This window comes from Rhinatrema bivittatum, chromosome 8, assembly GCF_901001135.1.
Source record: "Rhinatrema bivittatum chromosome 8, aRhiBiv1.1, whole genome shotgun sequence".
Taxonomy (NCBI): domain Eukaryota; kingdom Metazoa; phylum Chordata; class Amphibia; order Gymnophiona; family Rhinatrematidae; genus Rhinatrema; species Rhinatrema bivittatum.
Window position 1 is genome coordinate 194,158,216 of NC_042622.1, and position 15,253 is coordinate 194,173,468.

Here is a 15,253-nt window from a genome sequence, read left to right on the forward strand (position 1 = left end):
TTGTGTTTTTTTTTTTTTTGGAAGCTGTGCTCTGCCGTACTCCTCCCCTCTGACTATTGAATCTGAGTTCTGCTCTGCTTTCCCTGGCTGGTACCCTTTACAGGCTGATGCAAATGAAGAAATGATCTGTAGCATGGGGGAACCCACACAAGGAATGTCTTTTTAAAAATGGGGGTGGATGTGCCAAATAAAAGATGTACACCTTTTTTATGCCAAAAAGTGGGAAATAAGAAAGAAATCTTAGCATGAAAAACTGAAGAGCTGGGAATTTTAAAACGCAGTTACCGAGAGGCCAACTCAATGGAAGGAACCGGGCAGCTGGGGCTGGGGAAGCAGTGCTCAATCTAGGGGGGTGGGGAAAGGGGAGGGAGTCTGAGCCTTTGCTCAGTGGTGACACCTGCTGGCAGTACTTGTGCTGTATGTGTACCTGGTTCTGACGAGAACTGCTGTGTGGCTCCTGGCCAAAAGATGGTTACTGCAATAGAAGGGTTAGGTGGTGGCGGGAAAGAGAGGGGAGTTGTAAAATAGAGGGGAAAACCCCAGGCTGTTGCAAATGAAAAATTTAAAATATCTTTTTAATATAAATTTCCTTTATGCATTGTAGAACAAAGGAGCATGCACTTATTTGAGAGGAAAGTGGGACAGTATCTAGGTTTAATTTATGGCCTTAACTCTGGGCTGTCAAGTGTCTCATCCAGAAAGCATCAGATGTGTTCAGGTTTCAGTGCCTGCTTTAGAAGCAGAATCAACAGATTTTTTTTTTTCCCCCAAGCTATTGGGTTTAGTGTATTGGATCAAAAATTCATTAGGTCTTGATACAAGGCTCACTGAAATCGGTCTACCTTCATATATAGTTAGAGGGAATTACTCTGTCCCTATGTTTGCAGAATGACTTCTGTCAAATTTTTTCTCTTATCAATATACTAAAGCAGTAGGTCCCACTGTCCAAAAATACATGTTTGACCATTCTTGCATGTGCTTCAGCACTTCTTTGTAGCTGCAGGTATGTACATTTTGAGAGAAAGCTTGCATCCTTGAAAAAATGAGTGTGTTGAAAGTAGGCTCTGGAATATGCTGGATCTTGGTTTTCTTCCTCTTCTGAGATGCCATAGCAGTGGGTTAAGAACATAACAATGCATACTGGGTCAGACCAAGGGTCCATCAAGCCTAGCATCCTGTTTCCAACAGTGGCCAAACCAGGCCACAAGAACCTGGCAAGTACCCAAAAAGTAAGTCTATCCCATGCTACTGATGCTAGTAATAGCAGTGGCTATTAATCTATACTATATTCCAATTTGATTAATAGCAGTAATGGACTTCTCCTCCAAGAACCTATCCAATCCTTTTTTAAACACAACACTAACTGCACTAACCACATTCCCTGGCAACAAATTTCAGCGTTTAATTGTGCATTGAGTGAAAAAAAAACTTTCTCTGATTAGTTTTAAATGTGCTACGTGCTAACTTCATGGAGTGCTCCCTAGTCCTTCTATTATCCGAAAGAGTAAATAACCGATTCATATTTACCTGTTCTAGACCTCTCATGATTTTAAACACCTCTATCACATCCCGCCTCAGCTGTCTCTTCTCCAAGCTGAGCAGTCTTAACCTGTTTAGTCTTTCCTCACGGGGAGCTGTTCCATCCCCTTTATCATTTTGGTCGCCCTTCTCTGTACCTTCTCCATCGCAACTATATTTTTTTTGAGATGTGGTAACCAGAATTCTACACAGTTTTCAAGGTGCGGTCTCACCATGGAGCGATTCAGAGGCATTATGACATTTTCCATTTTATTCACCATTCCCTTTCTAATAGAAACATAGAAATGACGGCAGAAGAAGACCAAACGGCCCATCAAGTCTGCCCAGCAAGCTACGCACTTTATCCATTTTTTTTCTCTTTTTCTCTCTCCCACCTGTTACTATTGGCTTCCAGTATCCTCCAGCCCTAATTCCCCTCCACCCTACCACCAATTTAGAGAGCAGCTCCGTATCTGCTTCCAGTACCCTCCAGCCCTATTTCCCCTCCACCCTACCACCAATTTAGAGAGCAGCTCCGTATCTGCATCCAAGTGACATCCAGCTCAATAAGGGTAGCAACCGCTGTAACAAGCAGGCCACCCCCTTGCCCCATACTCTTACTCACCCCCTGTTTTTATTTATTTTTTTTATTTTTTTGGAGATAGCAGCCCTCCATCCTTCCGCTCCGTGAAGGTGGAACACCAACTACTGGCCACTGGCATCCCGCTCCGTGAATGCCTCTGTGGCTACTGCCGCTGTGGCTACTGCCGCTCCGTGCAGTGTTTTGCTGCCTCCACTTTATTCACGCCCTCTAGACTTGATGGATCCACAGTGTTTATCCCATGCCCCTTTGAAGTCGTTCACAGTTTTAGACCACCACTTCCTCCGGAAGGGCATTCCAGGCATCCACCACCCTTTCCGTGAAGAAATACTTCCTGACATTGGTTCTTAGTCTTCCTCCCTGGAGCCTCAGCTCGTGACCTCTGGTTCTGCTGATTTTTTTCTGACAGAAAAGGTTTGTCGTTGTCTTTGGATCATTAAAGTTTTTCAAGTATCTGAAAGTCTGAATCATATCACCCCTGCTCCTCCTTTCCTCCAGGGAGTACATATTTAGATTCTTCAATCTCTCCTCGTATGTCCTCCGATGAAGACCCTCCACCTTTCTGGTCGCCCTTCTCTGTACCGCTTCCATCTTGTCCTTGTCTTTTTGTAGATACGGTCTCCAGAACTGAACACAGTACTCCAGGTGAGGCCTCACCAAGGACCTGTACAAGGGGATAATCACTTCCCTTTTCTTACTCGATATTCCTCTCTCTATGCATCCCAGCATTCTTCTGGCTTTTGCTATCGCCTTGTCGCATTGTTTCGCAGACTTCATATTGTTAGACACTATCACCCCAAGGTCTCTCTCCTGCTCCGTGCACATCAGCCTTTCCCCCCCATCGAATACAGTTCATTCGGATTTCCACTCCCCATAGGCACGACTTTGCACTTCTTGGCATTGAATCTCAGCTGCCATATCTTCGACCACTCTTCCAGTTTCCTTAAATCCCGTCTCATTCTCTCCACTCCTTCCAGCGTGTCCACTCTGTTGCAGATCTTAGTGTCATCCTAACATTGTTTGCTTTTTTGACTGCGCAGCACACTGAGCCAACGATTTCAATGTATTATCACTATGATGCCTAGATCTTTTTCCTGGGTGGTAGCTCCTATTATGGAACCTAACATCGTGTAACTACAGCAAGGGTTATTTATCCCTATATGCATCACCTTGCCCTTATCCACATTAAATTTCATCTGCCATTTGGATGTCCAATTTTCCAGTCTCACAAGGTTCTCCTGCAATTTTTCACAATCCTCTTGTGATTTAACTACTATGAATAATTTTATGTCATCTGCAAATTTGATTATCTCACTCGTCGTATTCCTTTCCAGATTATTTCAATATATATATATTGAAAAGCGCCAGTCCAAGTACAGATCCCTGAGGCACTCCACTGCCCATCCCCCTCCCCTGAGAAAATTGTCCATTTAATCCTACTCTCTGTTTCCTGTCTTTTAGCCAGTTTGCAATCCACGAAAGGACATCGCCTCCTATCCCATGACTTTTTACTTTTCCTAGAAGCCTCTCATTTATCTATTTATTTATTTTATTTATTTGAGTTTTATATACCATCATTCGGTAAAGCCATCATAACTGTTTACAAAATTTAAATTGTAACTCTCTTAATTGTGCAAAAGTATAACAATGTGCATATTAAACAGGTTAAACATTTCGAGTCTAGTAAGTATCATGTGGGAGGAGGAGGGTTTGTTTGTTCTGGTTGGAGAGAAGTTATTTTGAGGTTTTTGGATGAAAGTTCGATTGGGAGTTAGGATGTTCAGAAGTATGACAGGCAGTGTAGAATTTGCGAAACAGCAATGTTTTTAAGTCTTTTTTTGAACGTTTTGAGGTTGGGTTGGGTTCTCAGATCTTTTGTTAGGGAGCTTTGTCAATCCAAAAACACTACATCTACCGGTTCACCTTTATCTACATGTTTTTATTAACCCCTTCAAAAAAGTGAAGCAGATTTGTGAGGCAAGACTTGCCTTGGGTAAAGCCATGCTGACTTTGTTCCATTAAATGATGTCGTTCTATATGTTCTGTGATTTTGATCTTTAGAATAGTTTCCACTATTTTTCCTGGCACTGAAGTCGGGCTAACTGGCCTTTAATCACTCAGTCATCTAACGGTCTAACTGACTCCCTTGCAGGCTTTCTGCTTCGGATATATTTTAAAAAGTTTTTTTATTGTGAGTTTTTGCCTCTACGGCCAACTTCTTTTCAAATTCTCTCTTAGCCTGTCTTATCAATGTCTTATATTTAACTTGCCAACGTTTATGCTTTATCCTATTTTCTTCTGTTGGATCCTTCTTCCAATTTTTGAATGAAGATCTTTTGGCTAAAATAGCCTTTTTCACCTCACCTTTTAACCATGCCGGTAATCGTTTTGCCTTCCTTCCACCTTTCTTAATGTGTGGAATACATCTGGACTGTGCGTCTAGGATGATATTTTTTAACAATGTCCACGCCTCTTGCACACGTTTTACCTTTGTAGCTGCTCCTTTCAGTTTTTTCTAACTATTTTTCTCATTTTATCAGTTTCCCTTTTAAAAGTTTAGCACGAGAGCCGTGGATTTACTTACTGTCCCCTTCCAGTCATTAAATCAAACTTGATCATATTATGATCACTATTGCCAAGTGGCCCCACCACCGTTACCTTTCTCACCAAATCCTGTGCTCCAAATCTGGTCCTCTAGAACCCTCAGATCCTGATTTTCAGGCTAACCAAACTAGAAAACAACCTGGTGGTTAGACTAAAATGTACTTTCATGAATATTTATTTCAGATATCCTGAAAACCACACCTGTCTGTGGCCATTAAGGACCAAATTTGGGAAGCTGCTGCTCTGTAGTATTAGCAGGATACATAGCAGATTGCATTCAGAAGCTTCAGGCTTGGCTTGGACTCTTGTCGTCAGAGGCAATATAGATTAAAAAGATCCAGAGTGTATGGGAGCTCAGTGATCATTGCTTTTTCATTAAATACAATTTTTACATCTAAAAAATACATCTACCTGAAATGCCAGATAGACCTGAAAACATTGCTAGCTGCTCTGAACTTCTGGCCTGTTTTATCCCAGATTATTCTGTGCATCCTACCCCTGTACTTTTCCCTAAAAATAAATAAATAAAAAAACAAAAAAAACCTACTACTGCAACCCGTCTAGCAACCCGAACAATATCGGAAATGTTGATATTACTACATATGCTTTTTCATTGCTTTTAAAATTCCTAAGTTTTATAAATGTGTGATGTTTTAAAATGGTTTTTAGTGCTTTTTCATCCCATCTGAAAAGCCATTATGTGGCGGTTCAATCTGCCTGTCCATCTAGAGGCACAATAAAAGGTACAGGGTAGGGCGAGAAGCAGATTTAGGGTGGTTCTGCTTGGAAAGGGGATTTGGTAACGGTTTATAAAATCATGAGTGAGTGTGGAACAAGTAAGTAGGACTAAGGGATGCCCCATGAATTTAATTGGTGGCAGATTTAAAACACATTTAAGTTGTGGAATTGGTTACTGGAGGATGTGGCCGAGGCCAGTAGTACGGCTGGATTTAAAAAAAAAAAAAAAAAAAAAAAAAAGGATTTGGACAAGTTTCTGGATGGCAGGTCCATGTCCAATTTTAGCCTGGTATTCTTGGGAATTGCCACCTCTTAATGGTGGGCGTGAACAGAATGGATTCCTCATAGGGATCTGTTGGGTACTTCCAACAGATCCCGATTGGCTGCTATTGGAGACAGGATGCGGGGCTCGATGGTCTGACCCAAGATGGCATTTCTCATGTTCGTTTAAAGTGGACCGATCCGATTCAAGTTTTGTACAAAGGCCAACTGTAGTCCTGGGATTTTTCCCATTGAAATTCAGCAGAATCTGATCACTGAAAAGTAGGGATGTGCACAGAAAAATGTTTTGGTTTCATTTTGCTTATTTCATGTGTTGTGTTAATTGAAACAAAATGAAGGGGCCAGTTTCCCTTCCTCCCTCCCCTGCTGCAAAAAAACCCCTCAGTGCCACCAAAATACAAAAGTGAAGCTGCCACCTTCCCCAGACACATGATCTTACCCCATCTGTGGGGTTGAAAATGGAGCATGGGTGATTCCCCAGTCACTTCTGCCCCTCCGGATCTTGCTGTCAAAATTGTGCCAGCTGGCCTTGAGGCAGACCCCATTCTGTCGCACAGATGTACAAAGTGATGGCACTGGGGCTGGCTGCTGCTATTTTGACAACAGGCCCCAGCGGGGCAGGAGCACCAGGGGATTGCATTCCTTTTGAACGAGATCAGATCGATCATTTGGTGAGAATGGGAAGATGGGGAGGGTCACGTTTTGTGGTTTTTTTTTCAGGTGCATTTTGAAACCAAAAGGAAAAGCCCAATTAATTTAGCTGGGTTTTGTGTTTCATTTTGAAACGATATGCTATGAAACAGTTTTGTTGTGTTTGTCATTTCAGAATGAATGCAAACTCCTAGTGAAAAGTTTATAAATGTTACATAATTTATAAATATGCATAATTTTGATTACTTTGATTTTAAAAAGCACCTATAAGTAATGCATATTAAATACAAATAGTCATGAAAGGAAAAGTGGGATTTGAAGAGGAATGTTTTGTACAGCTGGTGATTATCTGTGTGTAATACAACAAGTGAATAATTGGATTACTCTATTCCTCTCTTAACGGGCCGATACAGTGAGGTGCGTTAGAAAGAGGTGCGTTAGGGCCGGGCGCACCCGCGTTTGCTGCACGCACAGTTCGGATCGCATACCGCTCGATACTCTATTTAAATGGCATGCAAATGCAAGCCGCGTCCATGAAGTGCAATCCATTTTACTGTATAGGCGCTATACAGCGCCTATACAGTATCCTGGGTGCGCTGGTACCTGTCATTTCAAATGACGTTTGAAATGACAGGTACCAGGAAGTGGATCCCAGCGGCCCCCGCCGGCGAAGATGGACGGGCGCTCAAGCCAGCGAAAGCACATGGACGGGCGTGCGTTCGTCCATCTTCGCCGGCGGGGGCCGCTGGAAGCCGCCTTCGCCGCTGGCTGCCCCCGGGAGGCAGGGGAGCCGCGGTGCGCGCCTCCGGAGGAGGGCAGAGAGGGCTGAAAGAAAGAAAAAGTAAGTTTACTTTGGCTACACTTATTCACAATACTTTACATGTCGAGTCGCTTTTCGCCCTGCTTCGGGAGGAGGGGATTTTAGGTTTTTAGGTTTTCTTTTGGTTAAAGTTGCTTTGGGAGGAGGGGAGAGAGGACTGGGGCTGCCCCGGAGACCAGCACCCATGGACGCGGCCAGGGCAGGTGAGTGGGGGCTGGGGGAAAGTTTGCCGCCTACCCTTACCCCTGCCTCTAATACAGGGGTACGGGTAGGTGGTAAATTAGCAGGTTAAACGCGCGGCAAAACTGCAGGTTTAAAAAGCGATAATCGGGGCGCGCGTTACTGTATGGGAGGGAATAGCTAATCCGATCGTTTACATCTCATATACATGCCGCGGGCGGAAGGGGTTACCTGTTGATTTAAAGAAGCGGTAAGGATGGGTTAAAAGGGATAGTGAATCGCAGGTTGGACTAACGCGGCCAAATTGTGAGTAGAAAGCGGGTTAGAAGCAGGGTAACTGCGGCCGCACTTTATGTATTGGCCTGTAACATAGGTATCATTTTAGGAAACTGTAGAGCTGCTTTCTACATAAAGACAGGAAGCATGTAAACATTCAAAACCCAAATTTCCTCAAGGACCCATCTTAGACAAATCTGGCTTATGTATAACTATCTGAAACAATTCTCTTATTTGAACACTCCTTGTACAAACCTAATTTTTCATGCATCTAGAGGATAAGATCAACAGTGCAGGCTCCCTTTTTCCAGGCAATTGGCCACTGCCGCATTGTGTAAGTAATACATTGTTACAGAAGATGTGCGCACCTTATAGCCCTGCGTGAACATGCTCAATTGCAGTCCCACTGTATTACAGGTCATTAATGAGATCATAGTCTGTCTGTGGCACCTTTGTCTGTAGTATTATGACATCACTGTGAAATGACCTTGTGGAACTTTTGACATGCAACATTGTACTTGGGTAAAAAAAAAAAAAAACCTAAAAAAACCTTTATGGAGCTGAATGTTATAGACCAAGCATGAAATGAGTAAGCAGGACTTAAAATGTACAAGTAGAAGTTTGTTTGATTAGGAAATTAGACTGAAGTATTCTGGTTAAATTATAAATTGCAAGTCCTATTAGTCTACTAATGGGCCAATTTGTTTCATTGTGTTATAAAATTGAAAAGTTCATTTTTAAAATCCTTTCTATAATTAAATTCTATGTTAACATAATTCTATGTTAAATAAATAAATGTGTTCTTAGCATGTCATTTAATTCCAGGTGCGTTGAATCAGAACAATGTTGAACATCAATCTGCTGGACAATCTGAAGGTTTACATCAGCAGTCGGCCTCCACTCGTGGTCTTTATGCTCAGCGTAAGCGCCATGGCGATAGCTTTTCTGACACTGGGTTATTTCTTTAAAATTAAGGAGATCAAATCACCTGAAATGACAGAGGTAGGAGTTATTCTGAATTTTCACTTCTTTTATTAATGACTTGTCTTTCCACAAAATATGTTGCTGAAAGTTTAGGACATGGTTTGACACACTCCATAAGGATCTCAAGGATAAGCTTGTAGTTGGCTACAGTCTGGGAAGAGAGTAAAGGGAAGGTGGCTGGAGGCAGAGAGTTGTATGGCAAATACAATGGGGATTGGAGGCAAGGGAGTTTATCAGACATAGCAGTCCTGCTTAGTGAGCCCAATAGCACACTGGAAGATCAGCGTTGATTTTGAAATGTAGGATGTCTGCCCGAGCATGAGATTTTAGCCAGAAATGCTCTTCAGAGTGGCCACAGGAAGGTAGAGAACACATTCTGGAGGTGAACCAAGGCTGGATTTGATTTGCCTAACAGGACAGGATAAAAGAGCAACTGTGTCAAAGGCAGAGGAGAGTATAGTGTTATAAGAAGAAACTGCCTAGTCAGCAGGCTGACAACATCATGGAGGAGAGATGAGACGTGGTAGAAAAGAAGCAAAGGTCAACAAATTGGAAATCCCTAAATGTGTCTCTGACTGGACGAGACTGTGAGGGGAGGGTTGTAGTGTATGAAAGTTATCAGATGATGGTTGGAGATCAGAAGAACTGAGGTGGAGAAGCTTGAGGACAAGCAGTTAGAGGAAAGGACTAGGACAGGGACAAGGCAGGTGCCATGATGGGATGTAGGGGCAGTAGAGCTTAGCTGGAAATCAAATGAGGTTAAAGTAATGCAATTTGAGGAATAAGAGTAGAAGGGTCATTGACATGGAGGTTAATGCCTCCAAGAATGAGGGAAGGGGATGATGGTTTGAGGAAGGAAAGCCAGGAGTTGATGATGGTGAGAAAGGAGAGGGTTTTATTAAGGGGTCAAATGATGGCTAACCAGAGAGGTAATAGGGTGGAAAGGGGGGTACCTCAAAGCAGTCCTCAAAGGAAGAAAAGTGGGATTGAGGTGGAAGAAGAGGTTGAAACCTATAGGAGGAGGAAAGTAGCAGCCCGACACCATCATGTGGCCAAGAAAGTAAGGTGTGTGGGAGAAAAGGCAACCTTTTGTGACAATGGCAGAGTCCTTGGGCGGGGGAGCCAGGTCTCACTGGAAGTGAGAAGATGGAGAGTATGAGAGGAGGTCATGAATATAAGCAAGCTTGTTGCAGATAGAGTAGGCATTCCACAGGGAGTACGAGAAAGGAAGGAGGAGTAAGATAGGGATAACGGCGAGGGTGATGGTTTGTTGTGCACAGATGGGATGGGAGTTGCCTTGGAGAGCTGGATTAAGATTGATGAGCAGGAGAATACAGAGAAGAGGAAGTGTGATGACCAGTGACAAGGATGAGATGCTGTCAGGGAAAATGTATATGGCTGGGTGAGAGGAAGAAAATTTTGAATTCAAGAGCAGTGGACAATGCAGAGGACAGGATGGCTGGTGAGGTGAAAAAGAGAATGACGCTAGTGCACTCCTATTTTGAGGAGGGAAGAGTGATGTGGAGTACCTCAAAGATTGGTTCTGGTGCCGTTTTGTTCAATATCTTGGTGAGTTACATAGCAGAAGAGTTAGAAGGAAAGGTTTGTCTTTTTGCGGATTACACTAAGATGTGCAACAGATTGTGGACACACCTGAAGGAATGGAGAGAATGAAAAGTGATCTAAGAAAGCTTGAGGAGAGGTCAAAGGTTTGGCAACTGGGATTCGGTGCCAAGAAGTGCAGAGTTGTATATCTGGGGTGCAGAAATCCAAAGGAGCTATGTGATAGGGGTGAGAGACTTGTGTGCATGGACAGGGAAAGAGACCTCGAGGTGATAGTGTCAGATGATCTGAAAGCAACATGACAAGGTGGTGGCTAAGGCCAGAAGAATGCTGGGCCGCATCGAAAGAGGCCTAACCAGCAGGAAAAAGGAGGTGATGTTGCCCCGTACAGGTCATTGATAAGGCCTCATCTGGAGTACTGTATTCAGTTCTGGAAACCATATCTTAAAAAAGATAGAGACAGGATCGAAGCATTCCAAAGAGAGGCAACCAAAACGGTATACAATCTGCATCAAAAGCCATATGAGATGAGACTGATGGACCTAAACATGTATACTCTGGAGGAAAGAAGGGATAAGGAGGATATGATACAAACATTTAAATACTCAAAGGATATAAATAATGCATGTGAATCAATCCTTTTCTAATGGAAAGAAAAATGAAGAGCTAGGCGTCATAGTATGAAGCTCCAAGGGAGTAGACTGTGGACCAACATCAGGAAATATTTCTTCCTGGTAGAGGTAGTTAAGATGAGAACTATAATGGAATTCACAAGAGCTTAGGATAAACACAGAGGAACCATAGTAGCTACAGGATGGAAATGAAGATAAGGGGGGGGTAACCTGAATTAACAGAATAAAAATAAATTAAAAGAATAAGTAAATTAAGCTTGATGAGCAGACTGGATAGACCACTTGGGTCTTTTTCTGCCATCATTTACTATGTTACCATGACTTGATGTTTGTAGCAGATTGCAGTAGGGAATAAGACTGAGGAGGATTAGCTTTGAGAAGAGAAGGTATAGTGGAGCCATTTGAAATGGAGAGAGAGAAAAAAATCTAGTAGCCTAAGATGATGGTAAGGTATGGCATGCACGATCTTGCAAGCGGCTGAAATGAGCACGAGGTGTCAGCAGTTCAAGCCTGGGGGTGTGGTGGTAGACTTGGGAGTCCACCACTGAGGAAGCTCAGAGACGTGTGCAGATTGGCTGCAACATTCCCAGTATCCAGGTCTGTGGGGCAAGAACTTTTTCATTCCCCAAAACTGTGCGACTGTAGGCATTGGCCTAGTGTGCTTATTGGGAAATCCAGGTCTCCCTGAAGTAAGGGGTGGCTTTCCTAAGTCTTCCTGGCTAATTGTTTATGGGATTTTCCTCCAGGAACTTGTACAAACTCTTTTAAAGTCAAATTCTTTCATTGAAGAAACATAGACTTTTTGTTTGTGTTCTGGAGATAGAATGAGCCAAGTTTGTCATATTTATTTGCTTATAATAAGCCACAAAGCCACTAGTATGGCATAGCATTTTCTTTATTGGGACATTAGGATGTGATGGCACAATTTAATTACTTTCTAGCTTTTCCAGGGTTGCATTCTCAGAAATCCTCCCTGTTCCACGTGCAGGACCCAGAGGTTGACTTAGCTCCATAATCTCAATGCATGGATGAGACCATGGATCAAGAAAGAGGGCTTTAGATTTGTTAGGGAAGGGATAACCTATTTCGACAGGATGGGGTTCCACCTTAACCAGAGTGGAAACCGGCTGTTGTCAGTATTTTTTATAAAGGAGAAAGAGCAGCTTTTAACCTAGACCAGAAGCACATGGTTTAGAGGGAGATATCATCCAAGGATACTTAAGAAACAGGGAATTTAGAATATCACAGTAGAGAGGTTGTGGTTAAAGTTGAAATAGCTCAGGCGGATGTAGACAAAAGAGCATACGAATGGGAATGAGATTATACTGTTTCTATTGTTTGCTAATAAACAGGCTGTGAATGCAAAGAGAAATGAAAATACAACTAAAAAACGTACTTTAAAATGTCTGTATGCAAATGCCAGAAGTCTGAATAGTAAGATTGGTGAGGTAGAATATATGCCATAACACGCAGGTATAAACATTTTATAGACAATTCAGTGACATGGTGGAGAGAGGATAACCAATGAGATACTGATACCAGCGTATACATTATATTGATGTGATAGGGCAGATTGATTGGTGGTAGAGGAGTAGCACTATATGTAAAAGATGGCATAGTGTCAAGCATGATAAAAATCGTGCAGGAAATAAAATGCAGTGTAGAATCCTAATAAATAGAAATTCCATGTGAAGGGCAAGAGTATAACAATGGATATATACTACCGACCACCTGGCCAAGATGAAGAAATGAACTCTGAAATGCTAGCTGAAATTAAAAAAAGCAAATAAACACAGTAATAATGGGAGACTTCAGTTACTCCAGCATTTATTGGTTCGGTCCCTCATCAGGACATGCTAGAGAGGTTAAGTTTCTAGATGTCATAAATGACTGCTTCATGATCCTAGAACTGATGAGAGGGGTAATTATTTAGATCTAGTCCTTGGTAGAAAGCATGACCTGGTGCAAGGAGTTACTGTGGTAAATCTGCTAAGAAATCGAGATCATAATGCAATCAAATTTGACATAATCACTGGAGGGAGGACAAGTAAAACTATTGCTGTATCATTTAACTTTCACAAGGGAGACTGACAGAGGTAAAAAAAAATTAGAAAAAAATCTAAAAGGAGTGGTTACAAAGGTTGTTTGGAGGCTTGGGTGTTTAAAAATACCATTTTGGAAGCCCAGATAAAATATATTCCATGAATTAAAAAAGGTAAAAGGAAGATCAAATGACACCAGTGTGGTTTAATGGTGAGGAAAAGGAGGCAGTTAAAAGGGAATTGTTCAAAAAATGGAAAGCAGACCCAAATGATGAAAATGAGCATAAGCACTGACAAGTTAGATGTAAGACAGGCCAAGAGAGAATTTGAGAGGAAGCTTGCCAGAGAAGCAGAAACTAATAAACTTTCATGTACATTTGAAACAAAAAGTCTTGGGGGGGAGTTGGTTGGGTCCAGAAATTATTGACATTTGCTAGATGATCAAGAGGCAAAAGGGGTGCTCGGGAAGGAGAAGAAAACAGCAGGAAAAACTGAATAAATGCCTCTGTCTTTATGAAGAAGGATGTTGGTAACCTACCCACATTCTTTAACTGTTAAGATTCTGAGCAACTAAAACGATTATTTGTATGACAATGGAGGATGCAATAGATTGACAAACTAAAGAATAGCAGAACACCGGAGCCAGGATGGCATCCGCCCCCAGAGATCTAAAAGAGAACCAAAACAAATGCCCTGCCTCTTCACTAGTAATCCGTTACCTCTCACTTAAAACAGCCATGATGCCTGAAGACTAGAGGGTGGCCAGCGCGTTGCTGATTTTTAAAAAGGGGGGGTCCAAGTGATCTGGGAACTTAGACCGGTGAGCCTGATGTGGGTGCCAGGCAAAATGGTAGAAGCTGCTATTAAAAACAATATCATTGGTCATATAGATAGACATGGCTTGAATGGGGAAGAGTCAACATGGTTTTAGCAAAGGGGGAAGGCTTGCCTTAACAATCTTTTTTAGATTTTGTTTTTGAAAGTGTAAATAAACAGGTAGATAAAGGGAGAGGACGCAGTGTTCTTTTGTGGACTGGTAACTCATTAAGAGACTGGAAATGATGGGAGGGTAGGCTAATAAATGGTCAGTTTTCCAAATGGGAGTACCACAGGAAACCAGTCTGGGACCTGTGCTGTTTTAACCCATTCATAAATGATCTGGAAAAGGGAGTAACGCGTGAGGTAATCAGATTTTTCTGGATGATGCAAAATTATTCAGGCTTGTTAAAACAGCAGCAGGTTGTGAGACTAGGAGACAGACTGCGTTACATTTTCATTAGCAAGTGAATGGCAGATGAGATTTAATGTGAGGGAGTGCAAGTGATGCACATAATGGAGAATGATCTCTCGACTACAGATATACAGTGCTGAGTTCTGTATTGGGTGTCACCATCCAGGAAAATGACCCTTGGGGTCCTCAGCTCAGTGTGTGGCAGTGGTGAAAACAGCAAATAGAATGTTAGGAATGATCCGAAAAGGAATAGAGAATAAAATGGAAAATATCATCATATTCCCTCTGTATCGATCCACGGTGTGACCGCACCTTGAGTGCAGTTCTGATCATACCATTTCAAAAAATAAGTAAGGTGCAGAGGAGAGCGACCAAAAATGATAAAGGGGATGAAACAACTCTCCTATGATGAGATGCAATGAAGGTTAGGGCTGTTTAGCTTGGAAAAGATATGGCTGAGAGGGGACACAATAGATTTATCAACTCATGAGTGGCGTGGAACAGGCAAACAAAGGATTGTTAATTATGCTTTCAAGAAATACTGAAACAAGTGAGCACGCCATGAAAATAATCAGCAGATTTAAAACAAATAGTACTTTTTTCACTCAGCACATTGTCAAGCTGTGAAATCTGTAGCCAGAGGATGTGATCAAGACAACCAGCATAGTAGGGTATAAAAGAGGTTTGGATACATTCCTGGGGGGAAAAGTTCACAACTTTATTATCCAGGTATTCTAAGGAAAGCCATTGCTATCCCTGGGAATGAGTAATAGGAATTAAATCTGCTTTATGGGTTCTGCCGGGTACTCATGACCTGGACTGGCCACTGTCGGAGACAAGATGCTGGGCTTCGTGGACATTAGTCTGACCCTGCGTGGCATTTCTTATGTTCTTAAGATGTCTAAAGGGATGCATGTAGCCTAACTATAGTTTGAGAAACAAAAAATGAGAACTCGCCTTCAACTCAAAATATTCTGTTTTGCAAGGCCTTTTAGTTTATACTTCTTCATGGAGCAGTCTGTGGTGCCACACCCATCTCATGAGATGGTTGGCATAAATAGTACAGATAACCTGCAAGTAGGAAATGTGCCAAAGTTTCTAGTGCTGGTCCAATTTATTAACATCCTGGGC

The 15,253-nt window shown here is 42.2% G+C and overlaps 1 protein-coding gene across 2 annotated transcripts in view; it reads left to right on the forward strand.

The window, feature by feature from the left end:
• TMEM248 (transmembrane protein 248) overlaps positions 1–15,253 on the forward strand; it is a 77,923-nt gene that overhangs the window by 15,452 nt on the left and 47,218 nt on the right. Inside the window, exons 1-2 of one of the 2 annotated variants that reach the window (XM_029612307.1) lie at positions 8,183–8,259; positions 8,496–8,672. In XM_029612307.1, coding sequence (XP_029468167.1) covers positions 8,514–8,672 — 159 coding nt within the window. In that variant the 5' untranslated portion in view covers positions 8,183–8,259; positions 8,496–8,513. Of the gene's footprint in view, positions 1–8,182; positions 8,260–8,495; positions 8,673–15,253 lie in introns of those variants that run through there. The other variant, XM_029612306.1, reaches the window with a different exon arrangement.